The 13620-nt window shown below is 39.2% G+C and overlaps 1 protein-coding gene across 1 annotated transcript; it reads left to right on the top strand.

Moving 5' to 3' along the window:
- The first annotated feature begins 19 nt into the window (after positions 1 to 19).
- On the top strand, positions 20 to 8039 carry RAP2B (RAP2B, member of RAS oncogene family). Its single transcript, XM_078070089.1, has one exon. The coding sequence runs from the start codon at positions 547 to 549 to the stop codon at positions 1096 to 1098; it is 552 nt and encodes a 183-aa protein (XP_077926215.1). The 5' UTR covers positions 20 to 546; the 3' UTR covers positions 1099 to 8039.
- Positions 8040 to 13620: the final 5581 nt, after the last annotated feature.

The following is a 13620-nucleotide window of genomic DNA, read 5'->3' as shown; positions in this document are numbered from 1 at the left end:
TGCTCGCCTGGGCGGGGAGGGCCGGGCTGCGCGCGGCGAGTAGGAAGCCCTCGCCCCGCGGAGGCTGCGGGAGAGAGAGCGCGATGGGCCGCGGCGGTGGGCGCACGCTCTACGGGGACTCATGCCACGCGCGTTCCGGTCCGGCGCGCAATTAGCAGCCACCTCCGCAGCCCACCGCCACCACCTTTTCGCCCTCCCGGGCGGCCGCAACGAAAAGCTGCAACCGTCGCCTCGCACAGGCTGCCGGCATTGTCCTCCCGGTCCGCCGCCAAGGCTACCGCTGCCGCCGCGGGTTGCTGCGGGGCCCCGGACCCGCGCCCCAGGGACGCGCCGCCGCCTTCGCCAGCCCGGCCCCCGGCCCCCGGCTCCCGGCCCCCGGCCCCCGTTTGGTGATTCCTGAGCCCTGCGTTCCCTAGCCACTCTCTCCTAGGTTTTTCCTGCAAGGCTGAGGAAGAGGAGAAGTCGTCCAGCCGCCAAGCCTAGGCTTTCTCCGGCGCGCAGCCCCGACGGGGCCGCGGCAGGCGCGGCGAGAGCGCCGACGGAGCCATGAGAGAGTACAAAGTGGTGGTGCTGGGCTCGGGCGGCGTGGGCAAGTCCGCGCTCACCGTGCAGTTTGTGACGGGCTCCTTCATCGAGAAGTACGACCCCACCATCGAGGACTTCTACCGCAAGGAGATTGAGGTGGACTCGTCGCCGTCGGTGCTGGAGATCCTGGACACGGCGGGCACCGAGCAGTTCGCGTCCATGCGGGACCTGTACATCAAGAACGGCCAGGGATTCATCCTCGTCTATAGCCTCGTCAACCAGCAGAGCTTCCAGGACATCAAGCCCATGCGGGACCAGATCATCCGCGTGAAGCGGTACGAGCGTGTACCCATGATCCTGGTGGGTAACAAGGTGGACCTGGAGGGCGAGCGAGAGGTCTCGTACGGCGAGGGCAAGGCCCTGGCCGAGGAGTGGAGCTGCCCCTTCATGGAGACGTCGGCCAAAAACAAAGCCTCGGTGGACGAGCTGTTCGCAGAGATCGTGCGGCAGATGAACTACGCGGCGCAGCCCAACGGGGACGAGGGCTGCTGCTCGGCCTGCGTGATCCTCTGAGGCGCCCGCGGCTGCCGCGCGCCGGCCGCGCTCTGCGCACAAAAGCCAAAAGCACCCGACTCTCTCAATGTGATTTTTCTTTTTGCTTTGAGATTGGAGACGACTTTGCATTGGCCGGGGTGTCCCGGGAGCCCGGCTGGCCTCTGCGGCCGGCGCCCCCTGCTTCCGCCCCGTGTCCGAAGGGGTTCCCCCGTCCTCACCATCCGAGACCCGGTGGAAATGTGGCTCTTGGAAGCATGTACGTTTCTCATTGATTTTGGTTGACGCATATTTCCCCGTTTAAATAGCCGTTAGGGTGCTGTATTGGCAGCTTGACACCAGCAAGCGAAAGTTTCAGCCTGGAAAAAAAAAAAAAAAGTGGGGTGGGGAGGAAGAGTACGGGGAGACGGTGGAAAGGGAGGGGGGATTTTTTTTTTTTTTTTTTCCCCAACAACCCTTTTCTAGTTCCAAGTTTTAAATACATGGAAGGAAGTCCGGGAGAACCAAATGAAGGAGCAGGAGGAAGGGAAGAAACTTTTGTTTTTTCCTTGTTTTCCAGGAGTAGCTGGAAATTAAGATCGGGTTCCTTTTCTGCCAGCTTGGAAGGGTAACCCTGTGACTGATTGTGATTCTAAGGATGTCTATGCAAAGTTGGATTCTTATTACAGTGTATCCAATCTGAAGTATGCACATCTGAACTGGGACTGTAAACACTGATGCCAATACAGTGTGGGGTGCCAGAAAGTGTCTGCTGATATTTGTGGGAAAAAAAAAAAATCTATTTTGTTTACCTACTGTATCAAAGGGGAGTCTGGGGGAGAACGGTAGTATTTTTTTTTTTATCAGCTGTGAAAAAAAATGTTACAGATCTGCACATTTTTGTGTGTACTATTGTGTGCGTGTGTGGTTTTTTTTTTTTTAGTTTAGCTTTTTGTTCTTTTTGGTTGGCAGTGACAGGTTTTGATGACTAGCTCTTTAAAATACAGTACAAAGACTTCAAAAATGTGATTCAGGGCCCCCAGCACCCCTGTGTCTGCAGAGTGCCTTCAAAACTCAGCTGTTCCAGCCGGTGCCAACCTGTGAACTTCCCACCATATCCCAGAATCTGCTATTCCCCAAACCACTTCCTAGTTTCCTTTCTGTAATCTTCCTGAAGGAGCCAGGACAATAGGGCCTGTTGTTTGGTGAATTTCTTTATTATTTCCAGCCTTTAAAGTGTAATTTCCATGTCTTGCAATGTTTTTTTTTATTTTTTTTTTCCCTTCTTTCTTTCTTATTTTGCTTCATTGTGTTCAAATGTTCAGGTATTTAGCTCCCCTTTTATATTATTTTTAAAAAAATTTTTGGTTATCTGTTCTAGGGTGTTCCTCCAGAAGCAAAGAGCAAAATTTTACTGTTGTGATGTACCAAGAGAATTCTAACTAATTGTAATTTTTAATTCCAGATACGCGTTTAATCATTGTCTCTTCATTTTAAGACTTTTAATACAAATGTCATTTTTAAAGAAACAAACCCAAAACTATTGTTTGTGTTTCTGTGTTTCACATTCAGTGATTTAATATAGGATCATGGCTGAGGTGGATAGGGGCAGGTGCATGATGCCCCCAACAGAAATACCTCAGTGACAAGTTGGGTGACATTACTTCCAACTCCTTAAATATGGGAGAAAATCATAAAGGTCTAGGCAGCCCTGGGGGTATGGCCATTATCATTTGACTACAAGATAGGCAGGATATTGAATCTGTTCTGCTAACAGGGAGGGGTTTACTTCACTGTGGGTAGAGAAGGGGAGAAACCAACTGCTAATACTGCCTTCGATTTGGTAAAGTCACTCATCACCTGACCAGGCAGGGCAGCGCTTTTAACTTTTCTTTCTTTTCTTTCTTTGTCTTTCTTTCCTCTTTTTTTTTTTCCAGTGTTTTGTTTTGTTTAATTACATCACATACCAAGTCAAAAACATGTTTGAGGAAGATCATTTCCAACCCTGAAGTTATATCTAGTAGTGTTTTCTGCAGTACATTTGTATGGGTTGCAGACAGTATCTTAGTACTTGAGGTTTTGATTTAAAAATAGGTCATTATATTAAAAAGAGAAAGAAAAAACTAAGATAAATTCTTTACTCCCATTAAACGGCAATTTGTGGACCATTTTGACCTCATGAAATTTTCCTTCTAACAGTAGGAGGCAGTGTGAACTTTTTACTCTATTTTATTTCAGTTAAGGGCCACTTTACTAATATAACCTCTGTAGAATAAAATAAAGTATATGACTATACATCAAGAGCACATGATACACCTTAGCTATGTGAAGTGTAGGTGAAGTCGTCTGTTGGGGAAGCCAAAAGAAGTTACAGGCCACAGGCATCTTTAAAGCTATTAACATCTTGCCTTAAAATGTTCTGTCCTTTGCCCAGGTGACCTGTCACTCTTCCAGCATGGAGGAAGAATAGAGAATTGGCCTGTGAGGTCCTATGGCCATTTTTTTCATTCTTGATCTCACATAAGTTTAGAATCACTCAGTTGAAAGGCAGTATGTGTATGATAAATACAGAAATTAAGAGAAACAAATTTATGTCTTTGCAAATGTTAAGTCTTGCATTTGAGTAAATTTTAGTTCTTCAGTAGATGTAAAGTGTTGAAAATTCTGAAGACCTATACCAAGTGCTATGTGAAGGATTTTTTTAAAAAGACATTTGGTGACTGTTTCTTACGGCTTTGGTTCTTGTTTGTTTGTTTGTTTGTTTCTTTAGAAACCTTTTGACATAAAGTGCTGCCAAATATCTAACTAACTTAAGACATGTATATACTCCTGAAAGGAGTTTGAAAGTGTTTGAAAACGGCAAATTGGAAATGAACTAGGTTGCTGGATGCATTAATCATCTTCACACAGGATTTAGTCACTTGCATGACTAAATACTTTATAGGTCTGAGATGCCAGGGCAGAAGATTTTAATATGCTTTTACTGAGTACTGTAAAATAAATGCTTTCTGGATTCTCAATGAAAGCAATTCTGTGTGTGTGCCTGGAGCAGAAATGTAGTAGTTCTGGGTTTTGTAGGTTTCTCCATTATTTTCTTGACAAAATTGAGAGACATTGAGGGCATTGTTTTAAAGAATATGTCAAAAAAAAAAAAAAAAAGAATATGTCAGCTTATTTGGCTAGTAAGAGCCCCTTTTAGTAGTATGGTGTGAAAAGATAGGAGCGTTTGTCTCCATGAAAAAGTTGGGTTGACGTGAGAGTGTTAAAGGAAGCGTGGGAGTTTGCTGTAAGGCAATCACCTGCCCCAACAGAAACTGGGTGGGAAAGGAACCTTTATCTTGGAGAGCAAAAGTTAACTTTTAAATTTGACCCCTGCTGTTTTTTAACAGCTTTTCCTTTTGGTCCCTGTCATCCAAGCTTTGTGTCATTTCAAAGGATTATTTTTGTCCTCCTTTGGTAAGAACCTCAGAAAAATGGAAGGTATCATCATCGGAAGTCTAACAATGTCATGTTTGGGATTTATGGCTTAAGTAAAACAATTTCTGGGTTGTTAACTATAGAAATAGACTTCACCGAATCACATGTTAGGATCATATCTGTTTGGGGTTACTTTAAAAGTAGGAGGCTTCGTGCTTCCTGACTAGTTAACCTTTTCTGCAGGAGGGGATCCTAAAATGCCTCATTTCTTTGGTCTGTTCTGGTCGTTTCATAAATGTTTTCTCCAGCATGTAATTGCACCTTTTGAGTCAAAGTCCAGTATTTCTCACAGGTAGGGTGGGAAAGTGAGAGAACACTGCTCATAGCAGCTGACCTTGAGAAATACATGCAAAATGTCACAAAAAGTATATATTTAGTTTTCACAACAGCTGGAATAAGGCACCTACTTATAAAGGAAGCAAAGATTTAATTCAGAGATCACCAGTGTTAGTTAAAGTGATCTCTAATATTTGTCACACTGTCCACTTAATCGGGAAAAGCTTGCTAATATAAATGTCCTTGTGAAAATGCAGCAAATTTCTAAATACTACTAATAGAATGTGATATTTTTTATTATGAGATTTTACTCAGATTACTAGGAATAATTGAGTGCATTTGATTGAATGTGGTTCTAGTTCCAGAAGATATATTTGATTTAATAACAATGGATTTCGATGGTTTGAGAAGGCTTTAGGATTATGTAGCCAGAGGTTTTTAAACTTGTCTACATATCAAAATCACTTGGAAGTTAAAACAGGTATTGCTGGGCCTTCTAGTTTCTTATTTAGTATGTCTCAGTATGAGCTCATAATTTTTATTTCTAACAAGTTTCCAGGTGACGTTGATACTGCTGTACTAGGGACCACACTTTGAAAACCAGTAGAATAGTCCAAACTCCAAATAAGTACTATATCAAGAGCCACCTAGATATTTAGGGACACAGGCCCATGTCACACATTTTAGAGTGCTACCTACCACAAAGTCATAAAGTACTCTTGATTGAAATTTATAGCTGAAGAAGGCACAGACCATTTACAATCAGACTGTTAAACTGTGGAGCGTGGACCAGTATAGACACATTGCCGGTAGAGTGTTTAACCATTTTCACATTATTATGTGAACAGTTTGGCTATGGTTTCCAGTGTTAACTTCAGAAGTTGACTAAAATGAGAAGAATAGGATCATGGCCTAAATAATAAGAATCAACATTTCTTCCCCTCAAAAATTTTGAAAAGAATGTCTTAGTATTTGTCTTTTCTTTGTTGCAAGATTAAAAAGCAAGGATTTTAACTTTCCACATATCCCAGCAAGGATTCTAAAAAAACACAAAACAAACTAGAGAATTTAAGTCTTCAGGTCATGGTAAGCACACGTATGTGTCGTGTGTGTGTGTATAAATACACACACTCAGTTTCTTAGCTGGACTTCCCAGGAATCCGGTCAGTGTCTTGTGGTTGCACAGTTACTCATTCTGGGACAGTGCATACCATAAACCTACCACACATCTTGTTTTCTTATGCATTTTAATCTTTTGGAAGAATGAGTATTAATCTGTTTTGTAAATTAGAGGGTGCAGCTCTTAGTAGTCTTCCTTTGGTTTTAAGCAGAAATCTTTGAGGAAAGGTTTTCTTAGAACAGAAATTATGTGCTTTTTTTGTCCAACTGACTGAACAACATTTTTTAAATGAATTATCTGACAAAATTATGTGTGGCTAAGTTTATTAGAAGTTTGAATATGTTTGGTTGGCTTATTTGTGGTAATTGTGCAATGTAACAAACACACTGTTTTTTTAATAGAAAAGAGAAAGATTATTGATGCCTTTAGGATACAGGTGCCGAAAAATAGCCCGAGATTATTTCTTGACTGTTAAGAATATGTTTGCAGTGGAAGTCCATAAACATAGCTGAAATTGATTTATTCAGTATTCAATAAGCATTTGTTGAGCACATACTATTAGCTGTGGTGTAAGGACTAATGCTTAAATAGGAGGAAGCCAGGCAAAGGAGCAACAATATTGTCCTTTTATCACTCTAAGCTGTGAAAATAGCATATATTAAACAAAAGGAATATATGGAAAAGTGCAGCTGCATGTGCCATCAATTATAATATAATACTGTGGGTCTGTCTGGCAGGCAAATAGAGTAGGTAAATCTGTTGAGAATTGGAACTTTGAAAGGTATGTGGATATTGCAAATAAAAATGGATCCCATGAGGTTTGTGTAATTAATAGTTGTTCTGTTGCACGTGAGACTCTGTAATTTTGTGCATCGTTTCCCACTTCCTTTTTGAGGTTAGCTAAAATTGAACATTTAGAAATAGGAGATCAGGTTGGTTCCATATTTTCATGTCAAAGGGAAGAGGGGAAAATGGAGGAAAAGACATGAGATTTGTATTCACTGTTTTAAAAAAAATTTAAATGAGGAAACAAAAAAAGAAAATACAATTTAGATTATATTCTTTAAAAAAAAGAAGCAATTGTTGGCATACAGTCTTTTGGGGTTCTTTGCGCGGAGAAGATTCAGGGTAAGAGATCTCTTTTGTAGGAGATATTCTTCTAAAACTGAGTGTGCCAAAGAATTAAGCTGATGCTTTAAGTTTGCTAAGCTTATAGTAATTTTATACAAAGGCTCTGGTTTTCATGCCTTTGGTACTCATTGGAAGAAGGCAATCAGCTCTGAGAAGGAAGTGTTGTTTGAAAAGCTGTACGAGGTAACAATAATAGCAATTATTGTAAAACCATAGAAATTGAAGGGAGTTGTAATTATTAACGTCCTGCAGTTTGCAAGATGATTTCTAGTGACTGTTTTATGTAGACTGTCTCCTGAATTAACAACATACTTTTTAAATGTGGTAAGGTAGAGAACTACAGAGATAGCAGAATAGTTCATCTGAAGATACTTCACTGCTTATTTTTTTAATCTGATTATAGAACCATTTATGAGATGCAAATTTACTACTTATAGTTTTATAATGAAAGCAAAGGTCTTAATATTTTACACCTATCTGACCATTTATAAAAAAGTTTTCAAAATTTGGTTTTACTCATGAATTCAGAATATTTTAATGTTATTTAATATTATACATATTAATATAATATTTTTAAACATTCTCTTTAAAGACTAACATTATATTGAATTATATCTCATTCAAGAAAAGAGCCTCTATAGAGATCTGTACTAGCATAATTCTTTATGAACATATATGTCAACAAAAAATATTTTAAAATATATTTTAGATAGTTTTGCATTCTACATTGTAAGTGGGTAAGAGAATTGCAAAAGTATATTTCTAAGTTTGATTTCAACATCTTTATCATCTAGTAGAAAAAGGCTTGAGTTTGGAGTTCTTTACTCTGAGTTTGGTTACTTAGCTTTTTTTGTCATAGTACCTGTTATTTTTCTTTTTGTATATCATTTCATTCATCCACATATGGCTTATGCAAATGGTTTTCTCTGTTACAAATGTAATCTGTATTAATTGATAAAAAAAATCTAAGAACTGATTACCTAATGGCTATATAAATGTGTTTTCTGTGTAATAGTGTAAAGAGAGAAGTCTTCTCCAGGCTATGTTGGAAGTCCAGCCTGAAACAGATCCGACTAGTTAGAGAAAGCTGCCCACTAAACAGATACGACCTTTGGGCATAGTCTCTGTGCTTCATTTTAAAAACTAATTTTAAAAACTAATGAAGGAAGTTTTTAAAAAATGAGTTCAATCATAGGAATATTCATTTTAATGTACTTAGGACTGCCTAAAAATATTTCCAGACCATCTCTTCCTCCTCACTAATCTTGAGCAGAGGTCAAAAACTGAGATAGAGCCCAAATGCATTCTTTTTTTAAAGAGAATCTTTTACCTTGAAAGGCAGAGACAACAGCAAACAAAAACTTAATCCAAAGAACAAAACTGTCTTTCCTGCATCTTTGTACAAACCAGCACTTATTTTGTTCTCGAGGAAGCATAGATAGTGGGAAGGGCAATAAAGTATTTTCCTTTGTCATTTGGGCATCATTCAGCAGGCGGTCTGGTACCCTTGTTGCTCAGGCAGGCGAGTGTGATGGAGCTGAGAGGGGGATGAAGGGCAGGGTGGGCTGAGGTAGAACTGTTCCTCAGCCCACACCCCCACTCCTGCATTCCTCCAGGACAGAGCATTTCCTCGTGTTCAAATCTGTGATTCACTGTGACTCAGGATTTACTGAGGCTTAGTTCTGCTAGCAGCCAAGGGTGAAGAAGTCTATGGGATGGCGTGATAATGCTACTGTAATAAATTTGACTCTAACTCAGGGCTTCTCAACCTCAGGACTATTAACATTTTGGGCTTGATAATTCTGTTTTATGGAGGGTTGCTGTCATGTGCATCTTAGAATGTTTAGCGGCATCCCTGGCCTCTGCACCCTCGGTGCCCATTGAAGCCCCTCAACCCAGCCAACAACGAAAAAGATCTGCAGACCTTGCCAAATCATTCCTTGGGGCCAGGGGCATAAAAGCCCCTGGCTGAGAACCATTGCTATGGACTTGACCATGCAGAGATGGAGGAGACAGGCATAAATCAGAGGAGAGAAATGTTGAACCTACAGCACACTTTTAAGACTTTCCTTACTCCAAGAAACTATTGTGAAATCCAAGATTCAAAAAAACAAAACAAAACAAAGCAAAAACCTTTCCTTATTCCAGAGCATCACAGTTAATGCTTTTCTATTAAAATATCAATGTTCTCTCTTGTGCTTGGGATATATCACTTTGATCAGCTCATTAAATGCACACAAAAGAGAAAAACACAGTATTCAGGGATTGAGATTTATTGGGGATTTTAGCTACCTGGAAGAAGGAATATAATTTAAAAGGAAGGTGTGCTTTGGTTGGGGCAATGAACTTGGATAGTCGGGGAGCAACTTAGGGCATGCTGATGACTAATTAGAGAGACCTAGATGTATAGGAGGAATCCTGAAAGGGAGGTCAAGGGCAACAGTGTTTTTTAGTTTTGTTTGGGATCCCTTAAACCTTCATTGGAAGACATCTAGGAGGTTTTTAGCCTTACTCCGCTTCCTTCACCTCACAATCTCTTCCCTGTTTATCCAGGCCCCTATTCAACATCTGGACTCCTCACTTTGGGGGGAGAAAGGATGTGTTTTATGCATCCTGTCCCTCTTTATTTTGCCTTTTACAATTCCTCCCTCCACCCCTCCCTCCATTTCCTTCCTTCCTTTTTCTTAGCTACCTTCCGAACAAATGACTGAGTTTGTCCAGGGTGGACTCCTGCTGGTTAACTGCACATACCTACCTGTGTCCAAACCCCTTAGCCAGGCTGTCAAGAAGGGGCCAGCAGAGGCAGCGGTGATTGCTTTGTAATGAAGTGCCTCTGGAATCTGGAGTCTCCAGCCAGCACATATGTTGCGGCTGCCAACCCCTGAAACACAGCATTAAGTATCCTGTCAGCAAGTTCATTAATGTGGAATTAACTCAGTGACCACGGATATTTGATTTATTCTGAACGAGACATGGTTGCTTTTGTTCTTAAGTTTTAAACGAAATAGATATTTTAAAACCTGTGCAATATACCCCTAAAAACTTTAAGCAACCAGACAATTAAGACACCCTAGGGGTAAGACAATTGTGATCCTACATTTCATACCGGGCACATTTGGAAATCTGACGTTCCTAGTAAGTAGGAGATTTAACAGTTTTGTAACTGAGCGAGAACAAACTCCAAGCCCATCAAAAGGCTCTAATCAGCCAGAAGAGGCTCTGTAAGGAAGGTAGGCAGTAAATGAAACAATTCTGTACAATAAAAAGTATTGTTTGGTGAAAGTGGATGAGTGATTTGGGTGCTTCTCGAACTTGCTTCTCAAATTTAAGAATAATCATATTAGAATGAATGACGTTAGTAGAAATATTTCATTCTCTGTAATATCTTTGTATTAAACTGAAAATGGAAACATCAGATTTAATTTGCAATGTGATCATAGTTAAGATAGAGAAAACAGATTTGGTTAATCTAAATTTCCAGTTTTTCTTATACTCGTTTTCTTCTTTTATAATCTGTGCTGTTCTGCAACATTTTTTTTTCCTTATCTCTAGCTTTTATTGGCTTTGGGGAGCATTGTTTTCTTTCTAATTAAAAAGTTTATAATGAGAGAAATATTCAGTTATGAATCACTGTAGCCAGTAGCCAAGAAAATATATGTATTCATAAATTTAAACATATAAATTAATTGTGTAGGATGTTTTTGCAATGTCATTATTTGTGTTTACCTTTTATAGCTTAGAATTTTTCAATGCAGTGTTTTTGATGGAAATGAAATTCACCCTTTGATTAATCACCATTTGACTACTATTTGAAAAAAAAAGTAGTAATTATTTTCTTAAAGTACTATCATGAAGGCTCTCTAGTTTACATTTTGTAGCAAATTACTAACAATTTTTCTTTTTAAACTTTTCTTCAGAGGAGTAGCATTTATGAATAGGAAAAAAAAAAAAAACATGCATGTGAATTACCCAAAAGTCATATAGTAGTTGTTTGGATTTATCATGGTGGTGGTGATTTTGGCAAAATATTTGCCCTCTTAATTACAAGTAATATAATTGATGTGTACTAGCCTATAGGGAAGCATCAAAAGTGCATGCACAGGGGGACTATAGTGCCATTTTGCTGTTAACAATTCTGGAAACTGTATAGAGTAATAACACTAGAAATAAATAAACAAAATTTTGGCCTCCTAGAAAGTTATTTCTGTTTAGTCATTTTAACATGCAATTAAAAAAACCTCTGTGATGAAAATGATACCATAGTGCCACACAGTGAGAATTGCCAAGTTTCACATTACAAAAATTTTCTGACCGTCCAAATTCTTTTTTTTTCCCCCTGACTTCCCAAGTCTGGCCCATTTTGACTATTAAAAACACAGTCTTTCATTTGCCAGAGAATATGAACAGATTTTGTTGTCTGCAATTAATTCCAAATGTATTTTAAAGTATTGCATATCAGAACTTAAAGAGATTACAGGAACCTGATTTTTACATTTCTACTATCAGAATACAAACTTTGTATAGAATCCGGTTTCTCTAAGCAATAGGACACAAATAAGGAATATAGTAGAGTAAGTGAGGAATTTTATGATTGTTGTCAGTATCAGTGCCACTGAAATTTCATTTCCTTATTCAATTTGTGAAACAAGTATTTTCTTGGCTATTCTTTATATGCATTTTAGAGCAAAAATAAAATCTCTGTAAGTTTGTTATTTAAAAAATTGATCTTTCAGAGTATTTTTCTCTTGGTATTATTCTTTAAAACATAGTTGACCTGAATAGAATTAAAGCTTTTGCTCCAAATACCAAATTATGTTTCCTATAGCAACCATAATTTACTCTCTTATATAACTCCCTACTTCACACCATGGCTAATATATGCAATATAACTCTAATTACCTTTCATCCTTCTTTAGATTTAAGTGTGTGGTTTCTGGGAATAGAAGTGGAGGAAGGTGGGGATTGATGCTGTGTTTGTAGAATCTGCAGACTGAGAACAGAAGGATTGCTAAGTAATAGAAGAAGGATTTACTTAGGATTTCGACCATAATATTTTACATTTTGAATCGGGAAAAATAATTATATTAAAATGCACATTTAAATTTATGATGTATTATATGCATTAATGAAGTTTCTTAACTGATATTAGAGTCTCAAAAATAATTTAGAGTCTCAAAAAATAATTATCAGAAAATTTAGTTAGAATACTGTATTATACAAGATGATGAGGTCAAGGGCGCCTGGGTGGCTCAGTTGGTTAAGCGACTGCCTTCGGCTCAGGTCATGATCCTGGAGTCCCGGGATCGAGTCCCGCATCGGGCTCCCTGCTTAGCAGGGAGTCTGCTTCTCCCTCTGACCCTCCTCCCTCTCATGCTCTCTGTCTCTCATTCTCTCTCTCGCAAATAAATAAAATCTTAAAAAAAAAAAAATTAAAGATGATGAGGTCAAATATATATTTAACTCATTATCCTTATTTTATTTAAACTATCTGTAAACCGTGAAGAATGCATTCATATAGTCAGTTAAATATTGAGCATCAAATGAGCACTGTACCAAGAATAAGAATCCATCTGTGCCTTTAATATGTGTAATATGTTTATAGAATGAATTTTATTACTGATTTCCTCCACTAGAAGTTAGGTCTATAAGGGCAAGACTCATCCTTTTATCCCCACTGCCTAGAAGAGAGGCTGGCATGAATCAACACTCAGCTGAATGAATGAATGAATGAATGAATGATTAGTCACAAGGGAAAAGGAAATAAGTTTGACTAGTACCCTAAAAATAGTTTACAATTACCAGAAAAGTTAGAATATTTCAAAGTTCTGCATCAAATGTAGGCAAACATAGAATGAAACTTGTGGCCTGTTCTTTTATACATTAATCCTGAAAATTTATAGTTTGGAAAAGCAATGCTATTATTTTTTTTTAAAGATTTTATTTATTTGAGACACAGAGATACAGAGAGAGAGGGAACACAAGCAGGGGGAGTGGGAGAAGCAGGCTTCCCACTGAGCAGGGAGCCCGACTCAGGGCTCGATCCCAGGACCCTGGGATCATGACCTGAGCCAAAGGCAGACATTTAACGACTGAGCCACCCAGGCGCCCCTGGAATAGCAATGCTATTATAGTGTTCATGAGACTCAATTTTCTGTAGAGTTGTCAGGAACAAAATCAAAAGAGTTCCAGACAGAACTTATGGGAAATTAGTATATTTTGTTATAAACCTGCACCCTGCTTTGCATTGGCTTTCCAAATGCAGGTATGCCTTGGTTTAGGCAATGGATATGATTGTGAGAAAACTAATATAAAAATTTAATCATATGGGGCGCCTGGATGGCTCAGTCGGTTAAGTGTCTGCCTTCAGCTCAGGTCATGATCCCAGGGTCCTGTGATCAAGTGAGCATCGGGCTCCCTGCTCAGACTCCCTCTCTCTGTCTTTCATGAATAAATAAAGAAAATCTTTAAAAAAAATTAATCATATGTTTTTTGAGATTTTATTTATTTATTTGAGAGGGAGAGGGAAAGTGAGTGGAGGGAGGAGCAGAGGGGGAGGGAGA

This window comes from Halichoerus grypus, chromosome 1 (genome assembly GCF_964656455.1).
Source record: "Halichoerus grypus chromosome 1, mHalGry1.hap1.1, whole genome shotgun sequence".
NCBI classification, from domain to species: domain Eukaryota; kingdom Metazoa; phylum Chordata; class Mammalia; order Carnivora; family Phocidae; genus Halichoerus; species Halichoerus grypus.
Note: the sequence above shows the minus strand (reverse complement) of the source record. Positions and strands in the feature narration are given on the sequence as shown.